Source organism: Pyrus communis, chromosome 8 (genome assembly GCF_041283825.1).
Source record: "Pyrus communis isolate YQ-2024b chromosome 8, ASM4128382v1, whole genome shotgun sequence".
Taxonomy (NCBI): domain Eukaryota; kingdom Viridiplantae; phylum Streptophyta; class Magnoliopsida; order Rosales; family Rosaceae; genus Pyrus; species Pyrus communis.
In genome coordinates, this window is record NC_142572.1 from 22,340,468 (window position 1) to 22,365,906 (window position 25,439).

Consider the following 25,439-nt stretch of genomic DNA (forward strand, 5'->3'; position numbering starts at 1 on the left):
ACCGGACTGGGCTGTCGCGATCACGGGCGCTGCATGCAACACATGACAAGCAGATTGTGGTCCTGGACCCCGCCCGGGCCCACTATTCGCTTCTCGCCCTCGATGAACAACCGTAAAAGACGAGAAATTCTTAAGTACGGATGGTGGTGCCACCTCACCTCTACAACCAAAGACACAAAAACATTTCATTCAGTCCCACCACTATATTCCAGCCCCATCCACCCTCTCTAGTCCCTCCTCGGTCAGAAAATCACGTGATCCGGGCATCTAGACTAAACAACTCCAAAAAATTCCTCTCGTTTTCTTTCTAACGACAAGTACCCATTTGATCATAAAAAAGTAGAAAAATTAACGAAAAGTTCAAAAAAAAATTTAGTTTTAATGAGAAATGACAATAAATATGTAGTTGATAGATAAAAATATGATTTTTCGTTAAAAATAAACAATACCGGAAGTTCAACGTTAAAACTCCCTAAAAAAAAATTCATCCAAAAGTATTTACATGTACAAGACTAACCCTAAAAGCTGTGCGTTTCGTTCATCAATAAACTGACAATTTATCACCACCAACCCCAAGACTAGAAGAACCCGATAAAGGGCTAAAAATACGTTGGCCGGTGGCTAAAATGCGCCGGGGGTCGAACTCCATCTTCCTCTGGTAAAACCGGTCCCACTTATCTCCAAAGTGGTCCATCCACTCCTCCGGCGTAGTGTAGTGCGGGAGGTACTGTTTCACCTCGATCCCGGCATCATCGCAGAATCTGAGGATCTGACGGTTCTGATTGGTCAAGTGCTCCAAGGTGCGGGTCTCGTCCCCGGTATCCAAGGCCGACCTTAGCAGCGCCACAAGGTAAAAAACGTCCTCATCGGGAGTCACCACCGAGCTACTCTGGTCCCACCTACACAGAATCAAAACCATACAAACGACAATTAGCGAAACATGTTTTGGGAATTAACGGCTGTGTTAATATTGTACTTTGATAACTAACGTCAAAGTTTCTCGAACTGAGCTTCTAAAACGACAATGGACATCCCATCAGTAAAACTCCCAACATGGGAATCTTTACGTTTGGAGAGGAATTCTCGTCGGATTCTTTTTTTGGGATCGTATGGATCATATGATCGTAATCGTTCATCGTATAAAAGTATTTTAAAATTTAAAATTTAAAAATAAATATAAATAGTATCTAATGAAAACTGACAGCACAATCTACGATGAACCGTCACGATTATAGGATCCTCAAGATCCCTTCTATCTAATCCTACTCATCAAACAATCCGGACTCTTAAGATTTGATTCAACGGCTAAAACTATTATAACTTTTAGAGTGAGTCCCTGTTTATAACCGTTTGATCAAATTTTAAATGTCAAGATTATTTAATAAGAAGAATTAGGTAAAATGAATCCGAGAGAACTCTTTCCATAAAACAAAACCAGCACTATGTTTTTTTGGTCAGAAACCAGCCCTGTGATCCTGGACCAAGTCCAACTGTAATCTATAGGTAATTATATACGTTTTCATGTCCAAAATTGCACTCAACTCAAGCAAAAAGACATGGAGATTAAATGCTAAATTATCCAAATCTTGTAAGAGAAAATAGTCAGTAGAGCAACTCGATCAGCTAGTTTGTCACGTCACTCTCAAAAAAGTGTGTGCATCGGCAGCAGTACCTACACAAGAAGATGACATCCAAATACAGCGGGACATGTATCTTTGAAAAAGTGCACGACGATCCAGCCAAATTGCTCTGCCTAAATTTTCCTCCACATATAGATAATGGCATCTCTACCAACCTACCTAACAGCAACCCTAATAACCTTTACGATCTGGAGGATTTTATCCTCAAGACTATGGTATCATCTACATAGTCTCCGGTCATTCTTTCTCAATTATTGAGGAGGTGCGCAGCTGCTGTCACAAGAGATTCTACTTGCCTTTATAGTATAATTACCACTGTTTAGAGCTAGGCTCAATAAATGCAACAACCTAGATTCACACTTTAGTATTGTTTATTAGGAAGATTAACAATGTCTTAAAAGCATCTTCTTTTTTACTTAAACAATAGCATTAGTAGATTAAATAGTTAAATATTGAAAGACAGGAAGATCGGTGAAGATTAAATCCGCAACAGAATGCTAGCATGTTGCATGAAACAGCTATGTCGTTATATTTAGAGGCATGCATGCATGATGCATGCAGCGGAAAGAACATTGTATAATTATAATAGTTTTTTGTGTGTGCGCGCGCGTGTGCATATATGTACGCATATGAGGCTGTGGAACTCACTTGTCTTTGTTCATGGGGTAAATCAGAATGGGTCCGCTTGTCTTATTTCCCAAAATGCCCTTGAACACTCCTTCGTCGAAGTCAGAAATCCTTGATTTGGGGACAAAAAGGTTAAGCCATGGATGGGGGACGTCCCACAAACCCTTGGATCGGAGCTTCAACTCGGCCTTGTGAACCCGGTCCAGAAAATCCATGTATGGAAGATCAGTCGTGAAGACTGACATCGGTACAAAATCCAGTTTTTCCAACAAATCCTCTATTTCCTGCGATAAGAAAAATATTCCCAACGCACAGTTTTTAATTATTTGTTGTTTTAAATGCACGTATTATTATTAAAAAAAAATCACAGTCTGCTTAAAAGAAAGCTGCTACCGAACTGTTACTTTTGTCAGGATAAGTTCCATTATTCTGTTTAAATCTCTAATTAACAAGAGGAATATTTGGTGGGTGCGTGGCTTAGATTTAGTAATATACAATTAGTAACAAATTAGAAAAATAAAGGTGTATTCGATCTTATGTTTGAATAGGATAATAGATAACAGATCTTCCATGTTTTCTTGCGAATGTCTGGTTATATTTTATACAAGCTTTAATTATTATGTACACTTAGACACTTAGACACTAATCATCTCAATCATATAATCTATGGTTTAGTGGAACACCCTTGTAAATTAATCAATCTAGCAGAGCATAACTCTAATTGGTTTTAAATTTTAGTATGTGCAATATGATAGGGTTGGAATTTGGAAGCTACTCTAAACAAGCACTTTAAACAACCACATAAACGATTTTAATTAGTCTCTAAAGTCCGAGTGTGCCAACCAATTATCGCTCTTACTGTTTATTCTAATGTAATATATATTTACTAGAAGTTGGTGTGTTGCTTTAGCATATTACATACTCCATACACGGAGAGATCTTTGTGTGCCCGAATCACGGGGCTGAACACCACCTCTTACAATTGGAGGAAAGTTTTCTTTTTCAAGTATCCTCTAACTGTATAAGACATGGCGTTTTGCCTTGTGTTCAGGCATATTAAAAAATCTCTCACATGCACGACACAATGGCCTGACGCATTACTTTTATATATTTCATATTTGTTACTCCATATTAATTTTTCTTATCAACGGCAGACGACTCATTACTAACTACTTAGATAATCTGTATTTTACCACTTACACAACATGAATAAGTATATAAGTAGAACTATTTAATATATATTGTATTTTACTTCTTCAAATTTTCGATATATGACTCTTGTATTTTCAACACTCTTAAGTTATGTATTCTATAGGTCTTTCTTTTCTTTCTTTCTTTCTTTCCATTTCAATTAGTTAGGCTTGCATGCCTAAACTTTACGACTATATTGGACTTGCAACTTTTTAATAACCCAGATTAATTAATACATCACCGACCGCCTAATAAAACCATATTAGAGTGTAAATACGAGTATAATTATACCTGGTCAATTGTAACGGAGGTCGATTCGTCGTAGTTTTTCGTAATCTCCAAGCAATATAAAACACCACCCTCAGAATTAATGGAGGTGATCTTGACAGGGTTGCTCGGGGAGAAGAAGGATGACCTCCAGTTGTTGATGAGGCCTTCATCGACAATAACGAAACCCTCAACATAGTCGAATTTCTGGCTGGTGGGTTGCCCATGCAGAGAGATGAGGAATTCCTGGTCTTTGGTAAAAGACGAAAAATTGGAATACAGTACTCGGATCCACCTCACCTATTGACAAGAACGACAATAATTTTTTATTTTCTTTAATAAAGTAGCAACAAAAAGATATAGGAAAGAGACCACGTTAAAGAAGCAAAAGGACACGTCAACAACATTGCCAGCTATAGAACAGCCGTTTGAATGTGGTTAAAAAAGCTCCAATTCATGGACTTAAAACCCTTAATTAGGTCATGCATGATAGATGATACCTTGCTTTTTTAGGTTTTGTCATTAACAAATACTAGGAAAGTTTTGCAAGGTATGTGCCCCCACTCCCATTTTGGAGAGATTTTTCAATGTATTGAGAACAACCCGAAACCAAGTGTAATCATACAATTAATTAGTTTAAAACCTGAAAAAAAAATTTCAACCAATTGTATATTATGACAATTGTTGTACCTGACTGTATTCCTGGCACTGAAATAGTTCCTCACTTTGGAAGGTGGAAACCGACCAAAGCAGTTGAGAGTAACATTATTTGGACATTCAAAACTAGCATATTTGATAATGATTTTTAATACAAGTCTTTCCTCCACTCACACAGTGTAAGGTGAAACCAACCAAAACTTTCAAACCCATTAAGCAGAAACGATTAATGCTATTTAGACACATAGAACAAACATACTTGCTGAAACACAAGTGTCTAAACATCATTATTGACTTGATGTGAAAGGGAGATATATACCCTTTGGGGGGATGGTTCAAGAGCAATTCTAGCCCTAGTGATGATTCCAAATTGGCCTAGCCCACCAAGAACAGCGTGGAACAGCTCTGAGTTTTGCTCTTCTGAACATGTCAATAGCTCGCCTTTGCCTGTTGTTAAACCAGACATATATTGATCACTTCAATACATCAATTATATATGTACTCGAAGATTTACCATATATTGATCATGCATGATGAGATCATATAAGACAAGCAGTTTCATTGGCAACAACGACAACAACCTAATAATGTGAGAATATTGTTAGATCGTCACTACAACAGACATAACAAAAGAGGCCATGTGAACGGCGTAAAATTATATAATAATTAAGTTTAATATGCTAAATAAGGAGACTAACTTATAACTAATTAAACTACCTTTCTAACCATTTCGAGTCTTCTATGGGAATCGTTTGTTAGTGCTTTTAGAATGATCAAAAACGTTTTTTATGCTAATTTTTTTGGAACAATTCTTAGTAAAAATACAAGTAAATCCTAAAAAAACACTTGAAGTGCTTCATGCAAGAAGCACTTTTAAGTGTTTTTGGAGTCCAAAAATATTTTCCTAAAAAACGCTTATAGTCATTTTAAAAGTGCTTTTAAATGAACCCATATGAAAACAAACATTTGATGAAATAGTGGTATAATTTATTTGCACAAAATAACTAATGAACAAAATAAAATACCACAATTTCTGCGTGATGCTGATGAAACAATATAAAAACAACCATTTTAAAGAGATATTCATGTGGTCATGTGTACAGTTTAAACTGAAACTGAAAACATCCTTCATGACATAAGAAGATGACCAGAAGTGTAAAATGGGCAATCTTAGAATTCAATAAAATCTGCAAACACCAATTAGGAAAATGATTAAGAACTATAAATAAATACTGAGCTACCTATATTACTTACTAAAACAATGTTCTGCTCAACTGTTCATATAAACAAATTATCTTAAAACAAGTGATGCTACGATAAAAAATACAAGTGATGCTATTTGAATCATATTTATTAAATATAGTGTTCGACAATTTCTGTTATACGAGACAGTCGAATTTCGTATATATAGATAGAGTCCACTTTAGAGTCCTAAATGTGGTAGGAACTAACTTTATTCTACTAATAAACCTTTGCATATTCAATTGGATATTGGTAAGAAGGAAAATTAAACGCACCATGAGAAATAAAATACCAGAAATGAGTGATAAATATATAATCCAAACCTGTAACAACGTCGAGCTCATGAACATTACTAATCTGAGGTCCATAATTGAAAGCTTGGCCACTGATTCCGGCGTTGGAAAGGGTTCCGCCAACTGATAAGTACAAATAATCAGTCCACGACTTCGGTGCGAGTCCATACTCAAGCGTGCTCCTTAGCACATCTATCCACAACTCCCCACCCCACGCATCCACATACATACCCTTCTCCGACACCCGAGCCGCCTGACCCGGCGTCCCCGATCTTGACGATCCCCCGCTCATCTGAATCACGACACCGTTATTGGTCTGCGCCTGCCCGTTGATGGAGTGCCCGTGGCCTCTGGCCGAGACCGTGAACCCAAGCGGTGAAGAGTAGGCGGCCCGCACCAGTCCCACGACGTCTTGGGCGGAGGCTGGGTGTAAAACTGCCAAGGGCTCCGCTCTGCTCATCAGGCCGAAATCTTTCGAAGCGGTATCCACGTCGGACGGGTCTAAGCTCAGCTGTCCTTCGACGACGAGGCGGAGAAGCTCCGTTGGGTCCACGGTTAAACCAACCGTGACAATAAGTCGACAGATTGCGAATGTTAATAAAACAAGCTTGGTAGTGGCCATATATTCGAGTACGTTACTATTCTTGTTCTTGATCTTGATTTTCTTTGTTTGGTTTAAAATGATGAATTAGGTATAGGGCTACATAATGGAGGAGGAGGCGGCGGCTAGAAGGATGAAGGATTAGAAAACTGAGGACAACGGCGGAGAGAAGTTGGTGGCGGTGGTGGCAGCTAGCTATACGTACCCTAGCTATATATATAGTGAGGGACAGAGCGAGAGGAAATAATTAACGAAAATTGTGGGAAATTATTAAGCAAAAGATGAGAAGGAACAAAATCTTTGTGGCAGAGGGAAGGAGGGGGATGTGGGTAGTCCTGGAGATAACGTAAGGCTGATTTCGCTTTAAAGATTTTGTACGCAACATGAACAGATTCGCTCAGCTTCCCTTTCTTTCGTTCTTTTCCAGAACTCGATTTCTTCACGTTACAAGACCGCAAGTACACTCACATACATATATTTATACTGCATAATATTTTAGCAGATAACTGCAGGTAATATATGTATGCTAATATTTCTTCTCTCACTCTACAATTTTCCGAGGCAACAAACAACAAATTATATAGAGTTTCTGACTGTATCTCTTTCTTTTGTGTCTAGGATATAACATGCAGGTCCTCAATTTAAAGGACAAGGGACTCTATGAGAGAGTGGAGCGGGGTGTGGGGTCCGAGGACACGTGTCTGTTCAAGTGAGAGAGTTCAGAACACGTGTACGTAATAATTTTTTTTGTTTGGTAAAAAAGTATAACCCTAGCCAAGATTTTTTCTCATGACCCATTACCATATTACCCAATGCACTGCCCAGGGATCCTGCTTTGATGAGGAAGAAAGGAAGGGAAGGGAAGGGAAGGGAAGGGAAGGGAAGGGATGGTGGGGGCCCACATGTGGATACGGAGGATCTGTGTGGGGACACGAGGGAGGGAACCTTCACATGGGTGCAGCACCACTGCGACGGTGTTCGATTCAGCTTAATGCAGCAACCAATAAAGATTTGAAGATTCTCTCTCCCTTCCCTTCCCTTCCCTTTCTTTTTAGCTGCTAGGGTTTCTCTAGGCCTTTGTGAAAGCCTCCCTCCCTCCCTCTCAATCCATATCAAACCAACACTACACAACACAACCAGATGTTTAATCAATTAAATTAATTCTAGGAAAATCGCAGAATCTAAAGCTTAGATTACAAATGACTAATTATGGACTTAATTATGGTTTTTCATGCCTTCCAAACTAAAAACATTCATAAAACAACAAGTGGGTGTTTGGAAATTAGTCAGTCTTCTAGGTTAATTTATAAGTGATGACATAGCTAGATCGATGTCAATTTCCCAAGTGGGTATTGTTGGCACCCACTTCTGGATTTTTCTTAGATTGGTATCAAGTCTTCGCAAATAATTAGTTGGTTATAAATATAAGAATTTAATGGATGTGGCCCTTATATTAGTCAAGTCTTTGCAGTTTAGGAACACCTACCCAGCTTCTTGGATAAGAATACGATTCTCATACCAAGATTGTAGTTTCTATTTTTCTTTTATTTTTTAATACCAAATGATATTCAATACTAAGTTTTATTTAAACTATGTGAAGGAAGATTCAACTTTGAAAGTAGTGGAGAGTGCATACTGTTTTAGCTAATTGGTTGAAACCCAAATCTGAATATATATATATATATATGTTCAAGTATTCAAGTTACGCTATTAACAACCTAAAAACCTCCATAGATAACAAAGAAATGAAATAGTTACGGTGTAAAACCATTGTTTGGTTAAAGAAGTCACTGTTTAGGAGGGCTTTCTGCAAATTGACAACTCTTCCACCTTTGTCTAGGAATGAAAATGATTATCCAATCAGTGAGTGCATATTTTGAGCTTTGATACAGATAGACACTTGTTGGACCACGTAATAATAGCTAGTCTAATTCACTTGTCTTTTATTACAGACGTGAATGGGCATTCGCCAGTAAGGAATAATTAGGGTTCATAATAATTAAACTAGGTCAATGGTGAAAATATAACCCGAGCACACGGAAATATGGTGTTGGAAATACGTGTGGGTCGAGGTCTAATATGTTTACTCAACAAAAATGAAAAAATGAATCGGAAAGCTTAAAATTAGAAGAAATAAGGAATGTGAATCAAAACAACTAATCACCTCCAGTCGATTTGATTTTTTATTTTTTGGTATTTTATTACAGATTTTAGGGAGAAATTTTCACTTTTCTAATTTCTTATGTGTACGTAAAAGTAGGAAAAAAATTAAGGAGTGGAATGATTCTCTTATCCATAATTTAGTAACATTGGGAAATCAAGAATCAAAATGATTTTAATTCCTATTTCTGATAAGTAAACACCCTCATTTTCTACCTTAATACCTTTCTTCATTTCTAAAATTTGAATTAAATAATAAAGAAAAAAATAGTGCGTAGAAATTTTCTTTTGTATGAGTCAGAAAAATAGTACAAAGAAAATTAAATGGTACAACTTTGAGTTCAACTTTATAATTTCAACGTTCAAATTATACTAATACCTTATTTTTCAATAAGATACCATATACGGTGTGACATCCCACATCGTCCAGGGAAGTGATCATTAAATGTATATTCCCATCCCTACCTAGCACGAGGCCTTTTGGGAGCTCACTGGCTTCAGGTTCCGTAGGAACTCCGAAGTTAAGCGAGAAGGGGGCTAGAGCGATCCCATGATGGGTGACCCACTGGGAAGTTGCTCGTGAGTTCCCAAAAACAAAACCATGAGGGAATGGTAAGCCCAAAGCGGACAATATCGTGCTACGGTGGTGGAGCAAGCCCGAGAAGTGATCCGCCCCGGGCCGGGATGTGACATATGGACCCTGAATAAAAATATATAAATCAACATGGATATACGTAGAAATCATTTTTCTGCGAGTCAAAAAATTGGGGTTTTGTTGAGAATGACATTGACAATATAAAATCAAGTGGTGCCTATAATCTATCTCATTTTCTTCCACTAAACAAGCCCACATGAAATGGGGACGCATGTATTCATTTTCTTTCTTGGTGTGAATGGTTGGACCCAGCTACCTTGCTTGCTTTTATAATAAGGAAAACTAACTAAAACTCCAAAAAAACTTCTCTTTCTATAAAAAGTATTTTTTAAAAGTAAAGTGAATAGTATCATAGAAATGTATAAATATAGTTTTTAGTTAAAAATGAACAATACTAGCAGTGCTTTTGTGAAACCTCCCATAATAATATTTGTAGTATAGTTACAAACTCAATTTTAATTTTTACATACTTTTATTAATTTTTATTATTAAATTTTTTAAAATTTATTTAATCTAACAATAAAAAGTTGGCAAGTGATTATTTATCACAGTGATAAAAAGGTGTTGAGCTCTTGCATAATGACATGGATTCAAGTCTCATCGATGACTAATCTAATATCTAATATAACAAAAAATAAAATAAAAACAACAAAAAGTTGAACAAGATATAAAAAAAAAAAAAAAAAAAGTATATGTATGACACTGTCGTATTTTTATACAAATTAAAGAACTTGTATATGAAATTTGACCTCCATTTGAAGTTGATGACCATTTGTCAGATCAATGTCGTAAACGAGGAAAATACTTCCAAATTATTCCCATTGTTAAATCCAAATCAACACTTGCCCTTTTCTGTTCACAAGATTGAGTCTTGACAAGAAGTCTTGTCTCTGTCGGGTAGCCAAATCCAACCGGATTAGATATGAGAAGCTTTGGTTGTACAATTATCATTAAATAATTTGGCTTAATGAAGTAATCCACGTTTAATCTGTCGACAAGAAGAGGTGTGTTAACAGTGCCAATGTCCTTCAGACTTGGGATTGCAACACGAGTCCTGTCCTAAGACCAACACAAACAAACTTGTGTACTAACAATTTTAATGCCCAATTGTTTAAGTCAGCAACCAATTTGGACTGTACGTAGATATATATGCATGAGTAGGACCCCATTAATTTATAAATAATGAGAGTTAACTATGACCAATTATCTTAACATTAGAAATAAAACCAAATTTATAAATATAATCGCCAATATTTTATAAGGAATGTAAATTATCAAGCAACCGGAAACTAAATAACAAAAACAAAACAATCATGCAAATAGAGCAAATTGACAGTCATCCTCTCATTTTCTTCTAATCTAAACTATGGACGTTCATCCTTAATCTTCTAGTATCTTAACTTATCTAAGCCTCAATGATATGCATCAAATACTATATAAATTTAACTGCTCGAATTGTGATTCTATTAACATGCTGAATAAAAAAAAACAAAATATATATGAACTTATACTCTTTTCTTAAACATTATTGTGTAAAAAATCCACTTTATTTTTTAGGTAACACTTAATCCCACTTTACCAAAAGGAAAAAGGAATCTCAAATCCTCAATGAGATCTGGTTTACCATTTTGGTCATTCCTCTCCTCGCTCCTTCAATATAATCAATTGGGATTAAACTATAAGAACGATTAGTGCAGTTTTAAACACCAACTAAAGTGACAATGATAAAATTAATAATATTAATCGATAGGAGTTCGTTTGTAAGCTGTAATTGCTCTTTTCAACAAAAGTTTGGCAAATAAGTGGAAGTGGGGGCTCTCTATCTCTTTTCTTCTTCTATCTTTTGTGCGTCTAAAAAAGGAGAAAGCCATTTTGTCTATTTGCTTTATGATTCGTTCATGTTGTTTTTGCTTTTGAGTTTAAACTCGTCTTTAATTTACAACAAAAAGTTTTTTTTTCTCCCTCAAAGTGCAGAGCAATGAGGCAACAAAGGTCCTACACAAGGGTCACTTTACAGGCAAAGCTGTGCTCAAGAAAGCAAACACAATTGCTTTTGTGTTAGTTTATAACATAGCAGCCTCTTTTCCTTCCTGACACCAATTGTTCCCTAGATTAGATTCTTAAACTTTTTTCTTCAAAAAATTATAATTAAAGGGAGCTAAATCACAGATTATATTGCGTATTAAAACCCTAATTGCAATTAAAACCGTGATTAGAATGCATGTCAGAAGTGAGAAAAATTTTGCTTTCCTCGGGTCTTGATGATTTTAATTACATGATGAACAGCTCATTCATTCCCTATTGTTTTCATTATCATTATTGGTTCCCCATTTTTCTTTACCATATTATAAACGAGAGAAAGCTGCCAAGCACCATGCAGGTGCATGCAAACTAGCTTAATTAGTCCCTTTTTAAAACCATATAGTATTATATTAAATTAAATATTTGTAATTTCTTCTTGAATCATGCGGGCAAAGGTTAAGTCTTTTCCAGAGGAATCCCCTTGCACTGTACATGGAGCGGAATAGATAATATCATTGTATTGACTACTTCGTGATGGTGTATTCATCATAAATTAGAGAGTAAATCCAACATCCAAAAAAAAAGAGAAGTTGTAAGTGTTTATAAAAATTTAAACTACTCTACATAGTGTCAATTAGTTTTATAGTTGACTCAGTATTGAAACGTATCTATCAATATGTAGAGAGACAATTCTAGTTCACAAAATACACAAAAGATAATTAATGTATGGTACAGAGTACGTACGAGCTGGCCAAGGTCCAAAGCTAACCTAATTTTGTAACCATTCATTTCGTTTCATTGCATGCAAATAGTGTACTCAATAAATTGCACATGCATTCTGCGACAGTTTTACCCTTCACGGCCAAGCTACCAAGGTGTTCATGTTTTGCTTGCACATGCATTCTGCGATAGTTTAACTATTCACGGCTGAGCTACCAATTTAGGTGGTCATGCTATATGCCCCTTTAATTTTTTGTTCAACAGATTTATGCTACTCTTGCAGGCTGTATGCGTATCGAAGAGGAACTTCGATGGAGCTGACACGTGGTCAGCTACATTATATAGTTTCACTAAGAAGTTAACACGTAAACATAAGTGCAGTATAGAAAACCATGATGCAGGGGGTTTCCGAGAGTGGAGAAAAGGAAATGACTCATTTTCCTCGGAAGAGGATCCTCTTTGGATCCACTTTGTCGGGATAATAAAGATTCTCACATTTTAGTAGTTTATCGGATATCGTGTGGTCAATTTTCATTACGTACTATTTTTGTTTAATTTTAAATAAAAAAATTAAATGATTTATGATTACACGATACATAATGAATGATTAAGATAGAAAGATCCCTAGAATTCCCACAATTTGAATTCAAATCCCATTTTCCCTACCAAAATTACACGACGTACGCGAATTCGTACCTGGATTGAACGATAACATAATAATTAACATTTCACATCAGTGATGACTGATGAGGGCGCAAAATGTAAACAGATACTAACAAGACATTATTAAGGCGTCCATCACGGCTGATTGCTTCTTACGTGTGTCTCCTTTGTGTAATACAAATTATACAATACTAGCAAGATAGCTAGCTAGCAATAGGGAGCTTAAAGTCGCATATCGAATAGTGAGATATGGATAAGCATTGGCATTATGCATAATTGCCTATGCTATATATATATATATATATATATATATATATATATATATATAGAGAGAGAGAGAGAGAGAGAGAGAGTGAGTGATTAGATGCAACTACCCGAAACACATTGATAGAAATGAAGTAAATGGTTTTTGAATCAATGCATGCATGGCATCAAACAGCACAAATAATACCCCAATAATTTACACATGAAATGAAATGAAATGAAAGTGCTTGTAACTCAATGCATATGAAATAGGTGGAAAATATTGGAAAGTGTGATGCTATTTGTAGTGAAGGAGCTAAAATTTTATAACAATGAAGTTACAAGCTAAAAAAATTTTATTAGATCATTTCGTTGAGCTCCTAGTGGGTACCTGGTGAGTTATGGCACATTTTATCGATTTCTGTTGAGCCCTGTAAAGTGAAGCATTTAATCAAACACTTGTTTCAAACCATAAGGTCGCACGCAAGAAATACTAGTAGAAAGACAAAACAAAGAAATAAGAAAAGCTACAAATAACTATGCATAGGGTTGCACAAAAGAAGTAGCAGGTCGTAATTTAGTGTTTTTGACTCAATTTTTTATATAAATATTCCTTTGGGGCTATGAAGCAAGTGGGGTCATGAGCAGTCAATGACCCTAGTTGGCTTCGCCATTGGCTATTTGAACACGCGAAGTTGATGCTTACTGACATAATCTATAATATAGCCAAAACTCATATATAATGAAAGAGCGTACTTGTATTAAAAGACTTTGTGTCAGTTTTATGTGTCCAAACAATTTCATTGAACGAGAAAGAAATAAGGTATGCATACATGAACTTCCTTATGAGAGAAACCAACAAGACCAAAATATAAACGCATTATGCAAGGGCCTTGCTTTTTATGTATATATAGCATGCATATGGATGAAATTTCAAATTATCGCGCGACTATATATTACAGGCTGTAGCCTATACATATACAATTAGTGATTCTAAATTTTTACAAGAAGACAGGCAGTTCCCATATATGTATAAACTTTAACCTCTATGTTATATATATATATATATATATATATATATATATATATATGAAAAACAAACAAATTACCCATTTCATCATTTGTAGTACCATACCTATGAGCGTCTTTTATCTAGTGAATTGAAGTTCTTTATTTTCACAAGAAATGATAGCAGTTTTTTATTACGTACTGAACGATAACAATTATAAGGGTTGCTACATGGGTACAATCCTCAATGAAGAAATATTTGATTTGGAGGTAGTTCGTGCACACAAGCAATAGTAATAATCTCCTAATTGGCGCACACACACTAGCACAAGCACTTCCGGAACAAATCTGAAATGAAGATGGCAAACTCAACAGATTTATACGAAAGCACATATAATGTCACCGCCACACAAGTAAGACTACCTCAAACGATCGCTAGCAAGCGAAGCCACATTAAAACCACAACATATACGCGGAGCCACGTCAATAACTAGGCAAGACGTTATCCCCTAGATACGGTACAAACCAATTAAAATGGGGCTATTTATTTGTCGGTGGAAGAAGATGCAGCCTGTTAATTTGCAGCATTGTTCATTCATCATCTCTGTGTGAGCCTGCGACCTTCAGCAATCCTGAAAGGTTGCTATGTATAATTTTCTTTTCGTGGTCATGAACATTAATAGTTAAAGAAAACTAATGAAAATAACTTGAAAACTTTAAGTTTTAACGATAAAAACAAAATAAAAGGTAAAGTGAATAGTACCAAGATTGACTTTTTAGTGTAAAAACGTAATTTTTCGTTAAAATGAACTGCATCGAGAGTTTTTCATTAAAGTTCTCTAATAATTAATGGCTACGTCGACATAGCATTTTGCATCAACGTGCATAACTGCATTGCCCCATGCAAAAAGCTCAGCTACGAGGATAAAATCTAGCACAGAATCTTGGTGTCCATCATTCGGGGGTTATACATAGTAGCAGATTGCCAGATCCAATTTAATTATTAGTTTGCCATCTGACATCACTTGTTCTGGAATTTCCCACAACAAGTGGCATATCAATTATCCATATGGCACAACATATATAGGTCATAGGTCCCATGCATCTCCAATTCTCCATAAATCCATTTCTTCTCGATTGGCATCATCTTATATTTTTCTTTATATTTATTGGCATTTTTTAATACTAATTATGCCATATAATCCGATACCTAACCCTAATTATTCACTTAGGTCTACCAAATTAAGTGACGCTTCATTTTCATGTCAGCTATAAGCTGTTATTGATCAGCTCATGCACACAACCACATTTTACATGTATCTTTCACATGTAGCTCACTCTTAGATTCTAGGGAGGTCTCTCACTTGGAACTCTCACAATTAGAATTAGTCGGTCAATTGGAATGTGTATGATCTAGAGGATCTTTGAATGGAGAAGATCCGTCAACCTAAGATGAAGAGAAAGAGTTGGAAGTGAAATACAAATAATGTTATTTAGAAACACGAAATTGTCTGACAAGTACATTTTTAGTTAGATGATGAACATTATCATTTTATGTGAGGTCTACCTGTATTAGGGAGTATATCAATTTCTCGTGTCTAAATGAACATTACTCTAATTATAATAATATATATTTTTTTTTTTTCGTGCTATAGTTCGGGAAGCTGATTGCTTTGTTAAAAGGGTGTTTATTATTTAAAGCAGTTGAGTAGTGGACTCATATATCTATTATATATAAATTTCAAGTGGAAGAAGTTATAACAAACCTAATAGTTTATTGCACAAAATGGAAAACCTTCTAGCTAGGTTTCCAAAGTTCTATAATTTTTTTAATCTCTTTATCTTCATATGTAAGTATAAAATCTAAGAAAGATAATATTAAAGCACTTGATAAAGAAAAAAACAAAAAAAATATTTTGATAAATAATTACTTCAAGTACTTACCTAAAAAAATGTTTAATTAATTAATTAATCAAAAGCAGTTGATCTACTCAAATTTGTTTCTTTCTATTTATATTATTCTCCCAATTGCATTGCGTCACTCGTTGGGTGATGACACTGATGGTGGTGGTGATGGTGGTGCAGTTTGACATCATATACATGCATGCATGGTTTCTGATTAAAGTTTGGCTTTACAACTGTGTATGGCATCGAGCTGATGAATGTACAGCAACAGCAGCAAACTTTCACTAATATGTCATTCTCTAAATCAACTTTACCTGAAATTCTCACCATCAGCATTACTTTTTCTTGAAATGTTAGGTTAGCTGGCTAAATCCATTCATACTTTTCCAAAACAACGACGCGATTATGTCTCTTTTGTCATGTATGATTGGATTGAATTTGATAACTTATTATATTTAAGGAATGGTGGATTACGTCACGAATGAAAATTGGTGTGCAACTTGAATAATGAGTTATACATTACCATTCAATTCTATAATTGGATTAGATTACTTATTAAGAGCTTGTTCAGTGCATAAAACTCAATGTATGTTGAAGACGTGAATTATTTTTTGTCGATTATTAGAAGGAGATTAGACATGATGAAACATATATCTTTCAATCCTACTATTTTTCTGATGATGAGGAAAAGGTGAGTTTCCTTATATGTTAATCCGCTTTTTAACCTTCAAAGTGGATACAATTCTTTTTTCTTTTTTTGTCTTTCAACATACCTTGCTAAATATCGACACGACTGAACCAAAGTTCTTTAAGAGAACTTGGCCCATTAATAACCTAAGGTCTCCATAGCCATCACCTTAATTAAGGATTGTTAATTAGGCCCGTAAAAAATCAAACGAAATAGAAGGAAGATAGATTAAGGATTATTACACGATGTGAGGAATTTCCTCCATTGCCTCCATGCCTAACAGACCAGATGAATTGGCCGTTTCGATCGTACTCGATGTGGATTGAGCAAACACCGTCTGCTGTTCTTGTCAAATGAATCTGCTGATCCCAGAAAACACTCCGTCATCCCATGATCTGCCGCCACCTCCGCCCCAAGGTACGGGTCCACACAAGTGCCCGTCTAGCTCTTTTACCACCCCATAACCAACCTGGACAAACACAGGATCACCAATACAATTTGTACATTATTTTCTTCTGATTAATCTGAATTTTTCTGTTAACGTTTTCGGCATAAACCAAATTGGATGATCCATCTCTGCAATGTCCTCGGCAATCTTCATCCGGATGCTTGCCATGCAAGTAACTTGTGACAGGTGGTGATTTGAGTTTTTGGGATGTATATTTCAAAGCTTCTTCAGCATTCCAAATCTTCAGAGGCCTGCTTTCAACTTTCAACCAGCAACAAGGATAAATGCAGTAATCTATCAATGATCAAATTAAAATCCAAGGCAAATAAGGTAGGTCGAGCGAAGGTTAGGATTGGACTGGATTGGACTGGAGTGGACTGGCGATAGCAGATTAACGACGCATGTACGCCGTAAAAAGATTAAGTGGGTTTATACAGGAATGAAATCTGATTCCAAGCTCCAACAGTGACCAAAAAAAGGAGAGGGAACCTAATCTGAGCAGAGATCATACGCAGAAATTAACTTTATTCTGGGGAAAAAGTTTGTTGTTTGTGGATACTATGCTGTTTGTCACGGACTTCATGAGAAGTTGACCCAATAGAAGAACAAAACAGATCCAAACCAGTCAATGAGTAGCTCGGCCTTGGCGTAGGAGGGCTTACGAGGAGCCCATGCCGTGCTTTTCAGGGCAGTATAGCCGGTCGTTTCTCTAACCTGCAAATCACGAGCTGACACATACGTTTATCTACACGCTTCACATTGATTGGTCATTTCAGTATGAATGAGTTGTTACATGGGGAGGGAAAATGTGAAACATGTCCAAGCAATGCTTAATGCTAATTAAATAATGTTTATTTATTTATTTTGTATACAAAGAATTTCAGAAAGAAAAAAGGGCCCTCACCTAAACCCAAAACAGTCTTACAAATCTTCTAGGGAAACTGTGCTCCTTGATTGGCTTCCCCCTCCTAAATGTTCAGAGGTGAGCCTGGTCAAATTGGAGCAGGTTGAGTTCTGCACAATGAAAACGAAGAGGATCGAAGGCTTCTCTCTAAACATTGGTATTGAATCTGCTCTTGCGGCCGAGTCACAGAGCTACATCGAATCCTAAGTTTGGCTTCAAACTAAAAAATGTTGACGGATTGGAGTTGATGTGACTATACAAAATGAAGTTGAATGTTAGCTGCAGTCGTGCCTTTAACAGAATGTTAGCTGCAGTCGTGCCTTTATCAAGCCCTGTTTCGCTGCACCTGATCTTTCAATTTTGGCCTTTGATGATTTTCCTTGATGGCCTCTCTACCAATAGTCACCACAAGAACAATGACCATTACTAAAATGGTGAAACGACTTCGGGTCACTCAAATATATATCACACCCAAAAGCCATAGATATATACTTGGCTGTCCTGTGGCAGTCTCCACACATTCTCAGATTTTTCACCATCCTAATACTTCGGGGTACACTCGGGGAGCCAATGAGAGCAAAAGCAAATGCAAGTTTTTCACTATGGACCCAGCTAATACCCCCCTCTTCTTCCTCAACACAAAGCTCATTACAAAAATCAGGTCTCTTTGCTTTTTCGTCTATGTTTTGTAACCATGAATTTAGAAAGTTTGAGCATAACTTCGACCTGTCACCTGCAGTGTACGTATGCACTGAGTTCTTGAACTCAATCCAGCACTGCCCAGTAAATTTCTTTATTGTGGCATCTCGACCAAACTTTCTCAATTTTGAAGTATCCTCAGATATCCCACATAGAGCATATGCCTGTAACAGTAACTGTTGAATCAAAATATTCCCTGGTTCCAAGTCGAGTAAATGCTCCCCCACACGAACTGCCAAGGCAAGATTTCCATGAATCCTACATGCTGTAAATAAGGCAGCCCAAATAGAGGAGTCTGGTTCTATGGGCATATCTTCAACAAACTGCATTGCTTCTTGAAGCCTACCTGAACGCCCAAAAAGATCTATCATAGCTGAATAATGTTCTAGACCTGGTATGATTTGATAGTCTTCAGTGATGCTGTAAAAAGCTTGTCTCCCCTCGTCTACCATTCCAGCAAGACTGTATGCATATATGATACTTGCAAAGGTACCTCTATTTCGTTTAAAGCCCGACTTCTTCAGCTGATCAAAAAGGTCAAGTGCAATGTCTGAAAGACCATGCAAGACATAACCAGAAATTAGCGAGTTCCAAGTGATGATATCTTTGGATGGCATTCTATCAAATATGAATCTTGAATATGCTATATTTCCCGATTTGGCATAGGTGTCTATCAAGGAATTTGCAACAGGGACTACGGACTCCAAATTCCTACGCAATACACTACCATGGATCTCTTTCACCTTTTTCGTGGCAACTAAATTCGCACAAGCAGGCAGGACACTCAATATAGTAACAGAATTGGGATTAACACAGTAGGCCTGCATCTGCCTGAATACCCCAAGTGCCTTGTCTTTCTCCCCAAGTTGCAGGTAGCCAGAGACAAGAGAGTTCCAAGATGCCGTATTTCGTTTAACTTTCCCGTCTTTTTCCATCCCTTGGAAGAGGTCCATTGCTTGATCTGCATCTCCGCTCTGCATGTATCCTGTGATCATCACATTCCAGGTCACAGCATTGGGATGCACATCTGATTCCTGCATCTTCATGAACAGTTCATAGGCCTTACCACAGTATCTAGCTTGGCAATATCCTCCTATCATTGAGTTCCAGGTATAGACATCTTTCTCTGGGATCCTAACAAAGACCTTCTGAGCAGCTTCCAGTTCCCCACATTTTGAAAACATACCAATGAGTGCATTTCCGACCAGTACGTCATCAATGAAACCCATCTTTATAGCAATAGAATAGATTTCCAACCCCTTGTTGAGTGATTTTAAAGATGTGCAAGCTGAGATTGCACTAGTGATTGTAATCCCATTTGGTTGTACCCCTGCCAAAAGCATCTTCTTCAACAAATCCAAAGACTGATTTTTCCTGTTGTTTTGAGCAAACCCCGAAATCATAGAAGTCCAAGTATATACATCAGGAGTTATCCCACAGCTCTCCATCCTCCTCATCAGTTCCATAGCGACATCACAATGCCCTAACTGGTTATGACTAGCAATCAATGTATTCCAAGTTACCAACCCCGGTTCAATCCCTTCTTTGCTCATCGCATCAAACAGTCTCTGAGCTTCTTCAGTCTCACCTTTGTGGCAATAACCAGATATAATTGCATTCCAACTCACCCCATCCTTCTCATCCATGTTGTCGAAAAACCTCCTTGCCCACTTCAATTTTCCACACTTTGCGTACACAGCCAGTATCGAATTGTTCACTTGAATACAACTACTCAAGTTACACCGAACCACAATGGAATGTATCAATTTTGTGGTCTCTAAATTCCTACAATTCCCACAAGCCTGCAATATCTTAGGAAACAGAAAGTAATCCGGCAAAACCCCATCTCTCATCATTGAGTAAAAAAGCTCCACCACCTCTTTCCACCTCTGGTCTCTGAGACACGCACCAATCATGGCAGACCAAGAGTACAAATTTCTCTCACGCATTGCGTAGAATACCTTGCGCGCATCATCCAAAAACCCGCATTTCGCATACATACTCACCAACTTCGTTTCAACAAAAGGGTTCAATTCCTCAACTACATCAATACGCTCATGGATCTTCCGACCCAGTTGAATAGAATTGGTGTCAATGCAAGATTGAAGTAAATTCATGTAGGTAGTGGAAGTTACCTTCGACCCACTTTTGGCAATGGATTCAAGAACCGTGACGGCCTTGGTGAGCTCACCATTCTTGCAGAGGTAATTCAAGTGAGAGTCTGTGGATTTTGGGAGGGTTTTTCTGGAAAAAGAGATTGTCGGTTTGGTTTGTCGTGGTGAGAATTCAGATGGGTTGCTAAATTTGGGGGGAATGATGGCTGTTGGAGGGTTTGATTTGCAGGGGATTGTAAAATTCTCCATTGCTGAAAGCTCGAAGCTTGAAGGATTGGGTTTTTCTGGGCGCTATTTGTTTTAGTTCATGGCTGGAAGATGAGGTGGAAAGCGCGGATAGAAGATTGCAGAGTTTGTTGTGTCCGTTGGAAGTGGAACCCGCGCGCATTGCAAATTGCAATGGATTTAGCCAATGATATTGCGCCACGTAGAAGCACGGCCTTTCCAACGGAATTGGATCCCCTTTTAACCTTAGTGTCCGGAGCCTGGGGATCAATTCATTTAGGCCACACAAATTGAATCTAACGGTCCTTATTAATTTATTTTCCTAGCCTACCACACAAAACTAACCGCTCTTATTTCTTTTACACACCAATCAGTAGCCCAGTTGATTCGATTCTTCGGCTCCGGACACTAAGGTTCGGAGAGGATCCAATTCCCTTTCCAACTATCTAATATTAACAAGTGTAGGAATACATTATCAACTATCGATGTGTCGTTGATATTACCGATATCACATTTCTGTACACAGTTGTCGATATACTTGTTGATGAAAGTTTTATTAGAAAATGACTAATGACGCGATATAATCTTATTAACAAATTGAACTAACAAGATCGTTATATGGTATGACTGAAGTTTTTCACTTATGCAACAATGTCAATGCGTGCAACATAAAAATAATAGAGAAAACTGCGAATGTTTGGTTATTTTTAATAGTAAGAATAAGCAACTTAAAAAACAATCTATTACGTCAAATAATCATATAATTACAATAAAAATGTTAACAACTCCAAAATAATCATCATATACTGTCACTTTCTTATTTTTCCACAAAGGAGGACGAGGATGACTCCAGAATTTCCACAAAATGGCACGACCATAGTTCGATTAAGATAATCTAAGGTTCGACTCACTTAAATGACAAGACCAACTAAACCACATAAGAAAATGACCCAAAACAATCAGAAAGCTTCTCTTGTGCTTTTTAATCAAACAATATTATTCACGAGTGAAAAACTATTTATTTTCCCAGCTGTATGAACTCCGATTATTGCTTGAGACGTTTGATCAATACTTCTTGAAGAAGGAGGGCTTGAAGCTTGTTTTCTGACCACTTCCCAGCCAATGCTGCATGTGAACTCCGATGGCGTCCAAATACAGGCTGCTCCTCCCATGGAAGCCCACCACCTTACCCTCCGTCGCGGTCGAAGTGAAGAATGTCCCAACTTCTTCTCCAAACGGACCGTACTTCCCTCTGCTTGTATAAAAACTCAGCGACTTCATGATTTTATGTCCCTCGTCATTGCTTACGCAACCATAATATCCAGATACGCAGGTGATCACTTCATGAGGGTACTCCAATTTTATCTGCAGAATATACAAATGAAAACGGTAAGTAGAAAACCAGTCAGTCAAGGCAGTATGTCCGCCCACTTGCACAAAGGTTCAAATCTTCTTCCCGTAGATTACTAAGATTATAGTTGTTTATGATATCGCGAAAAAATAATCAAATTGATGAAGATGTTGATTAAGCATTAGTACTCTATGTGGGGAAGTTCCTCCATCGCCTCCATGCTTAGCAGACCAGATAAATTGACCGTTTCGATCATACTCAATCTGCACTGAGCAAATGCCTTCTGCTGCTCTTGTCAAATGAATCTGCCTAATCCCGGAAAACACTCCATCATCCCATGGTCTACCTCCGTCTCCGCCCCAAGGTCCCGGTCCACACGGAGCTGGTTCTTTTATCACCCCACAAGCAACCTGGCCAAACACAGAATTACTAATACAGTTAGTACATGCACAATATTGTCTTATCTACCAACGGAATCGGATTGAACTTACTACCTCTTCGACTTTTCCTCTGTTTGTCATCAGTAGTTTATTTGTCCAGTGAGGATTATCTATCTCAGTAATTGCCCCTGCAGGCGCCTTTGGGACCATTGCAGTGCTAGTATTAGGAGTATTTGTGACAGTTGGTGTCTTACTTTTGAGGTCACTGTGACCGTTACGAATATTAGGAGTATTTGTGGCAGTTGGGGTCTTATTTCTGTGGTCAGTGTGGCCGTTAGGAACATTGGGAGTATTTGTGACAGTTGGTGCCTTTGTCTCTACAACATGGACCTTTCCTTCTATGGCATGGACCCCAAGAGCATCCAAGAACAGACCGCTCCTCCCATGAATTCCGACGATTTTCCCTTCTTTAAGCTTGGTGGTGAAACAGGCTCCTTGTTCTTCTCCATATGGCCCGTGCTGCTTCTTCGTGGTGTGGAAAGTGAGGGACTTGATGACACTAGGCCCCATCACCATTGTAGGCGCGAATGTTCCTGTTATATGCGTCAAGATCTCGTTCGGATAGTCAAAAACTATCTGCAAATACATGTACAGAACATTATAATTTCAAAAACACCGTAATATATAGTGTAAATACACTTAACCTGTAAGACAAGTTTGTTTAAGTACTAATTGTTCACCTTGTCACTTTTATATCCTCCAGTCCCTCCACGTCTGCCTCCCCAAACCGCTTCACCATTGCGGTCATACTGAACCTTAATGTATACAACTCCGATGTTTCTTGATAACTTGATTTGTCTAATCCCCGTATAAATTCCATCATCAAATACAGTACCACCCGTTCCTCCGAAGGGACCATATGCTACCACCCCTTCAACTTTCGAGGGAAACTTCTCAATATTCGTCATCTGAAATAAATAACTACTTGTTAATATGGCGTATTTTCAAATTGAACCCGAAAAGGAAACGGAAAAGGTGAAATTTTCCTTACCAGCTTACGTTTGGTTCCTGCATCACTTAATTCGGAATCAGAAAACTGCCCTGAGAGCATTTTGGGTACTGGTGCTGGTGCTGGTACTGCAGCTGGTTTAGTAGTGGAGTTGTCCTTCGGTCTTATAGCGAAAAACACATCACAGTTTTGGATTAATGAGTAGCCAGCAAGGTTCTGATCAGTATCAACAGTCAGGTAATTGAACTGTGTCTGAAGCAGAGTTTTCGCGTGTTGGTTTTGTTCATTCCGATCAAGGGGCTTTAGGTAAGCGCCTATTGAATCAAGATACCAGCCAGACATGCCATGGAACCCAACAATCTTACTATTCACAGCTGTCTCCGGGAGTGAAAAATAGGTTCCTTGTTCGATCCCAAACGGTCCATAAGTTGTTCTGTTGCTCTTGAAAGTAAGAGATCGAACTGTGACCGGTCCCCATTCGCTTATCTTACCGTAATAACCCTCAATTGATGTTAAAAATTCTTCTGGAGAAGCAAGCTTCACCTGCAGCAGCATGACATATATATACACAATTAATTTGTATAACACCGTGACTAGCTGACTTTTATGTCATGTACTTTGGGATGAATTGAAGAGGAGGAGAAGAAATTCGATAGGGCTGCCTAACTAAAACAAGTCTCACATGCTTTTGTGAGAATATTTAACGTGGACTAAATTAACTCACCATGTCAGTTTTCCAGCCTCCATTGCCACCGTGCCTGTCTGACCAAAATGAGTTCCCTTTCTCATCATACTCAATCTGGATGGAATCAATGGCAGCACCATGAGCTATCACCAACTGCTTCACAGTTGAGTAAACTCCGTCGTCCCAAACGAGCCCGTTGTGGCTTCCCCATGGCCCAACTGACACGGGTTTGTTGTCGGATCCCTCAAAAGTATCCTGCCATCGTTAACATTCACCTCAAATTAGTCAGTCATATATAATTAACTGGGGTTTAAGTTCCGATCAAAATACAAGAAATCACACAACAACGACGGGCCGCCAATATTTCATCAATATTATTCACCCCAACAAAATTTACCAACATGCTATCGACACATTTATAAATATGCGTTTATACGGAACACATAAAATATCTTCAAAACAAATAGTTATCTACTTACCATTTTGGATCAGTGACCAAAGGAAAGAGATGTAGATGGGGTGAGATTGTGAATGCAGTTGATTGAATACTTGAACGCTGCACTCTGAAGAATGATACGGCTGAGCTACGCATTTATATGGAACACAAAGCGTGCGTGGATTCATGAATTAAGACAATAGTTTATATCTACACCTTACAACTGTGTGGAAGAAGATAATTATTCTCTCCACTACGGAGCTAATGGCTTCTAAAGCAAAAGGAATCAAACAATTGTTCCCATCACTTCTGAGTTCTGACCTCAGATCAAGAATAAAGACTTTACATGGAATGGAATTTACCATCATCGTGGCATTCCAATCTAATAATATAATATTATGCGTAAGTTTCTCGTTACATGTCATTGCATATCGAATTGGAAAGCCACATGATGATGACCTGGACTCATTTCATATGAGTTGTTCGCCATAAAAGAAAGAGTACTATCTTTAGCTAGCTAGAGAGCATTTTACAGGGTCTAGAATTTTCCCTGTGCAAAGTTTTCTCACTGAGCATTTGGAGGACAGAAGATTACGCAGTAACGCA

At 37.5% G+C, this 25,439-nt stretch overlaps 3 protein-coding genes across 3 annotated transcripts; all 3 read right to left on the reverse strand.

Annotated features, from left to right (window-relative positions):
- Nucleotides 1-389: 389 nt before the first annotated feature.
- LOC137718349 (cytokinin dehydrogenase 5) lies at nucleotides 390-7,144 on the reverse strand. The gene is made up of 5 exons (XM_068457878.2): nucleotides 5,948-7,144; nucleotides 4,702-4,829; nucleotides 3,750-4,025; nucleotides 2,289-2,551; nucleotides 390-899 (listed from the first exon to the last, which is right to left on the reverse strand). Exons 1-5 carry the CDS (start codon nucleotides 6,537-6,539, stop codon nucleotides 542-544), a joined length of 1,617 nt encoding a protein of 538 aa, XP_068313979.1. The 5' UTR covers nucleotides 6,540-7,144; the 3' UTR covers nucleotides 390-541.
- Nucleotides 7,145-17,846: 10,702 nt separating this feature from the next.
- Nucleotides 17,847-21,108, reverse strand: LOC137718098 (pentatricopeptide repeat-containing protein At1g19720). Its single transcript, XM_068457608.2, has one exon. The coding sequence runs from the start codon at nucleotides 20,994-20,996 to the stop codon at nucleotides 18,327-18,329; it is 2,670 nt and encodes an 889-aa protein (XP_068313709.2). The 5' UTR covers nucleotides 20,997-21,108; the 3' UTR covers nucleotides 17,847-18,326.
- A 584-nt stretch (nucleotides 21,109-21,692) lies between these two features.
- Nucleotides 21,693-25,045, reverse strand: LOC137718099 (Mannose-binding lectin superfamily protein). Its single transcript, XM_068457609.2, has 7 exons — nucleotides 24,877-25,045; nucleotides 24,437-24,652; nucleotides 23,755-24,255; nucleotides 23,444-23,671; nucleotides 22,818-23,339; nucleotides 22,512-22,733; nucleotides 21,693-22,337 (listed from the first exon to the last, which is right to left on the reverse strand). Exons 1-7 carry the CDS (start codon nucleotides 24,877-24,879, stop codon nucleotides 22,038-22,040), a joined length of 1,992 nt encoding a protein of 663 aa, XP_068313710.1. The 5' UTR covers nucleotides 24,880-25,045; the 3' UTR covers nucleotides 21,693-22,037.
- Nucleotides 25,046-25,439: the final 394 nt, after the last annotated feature.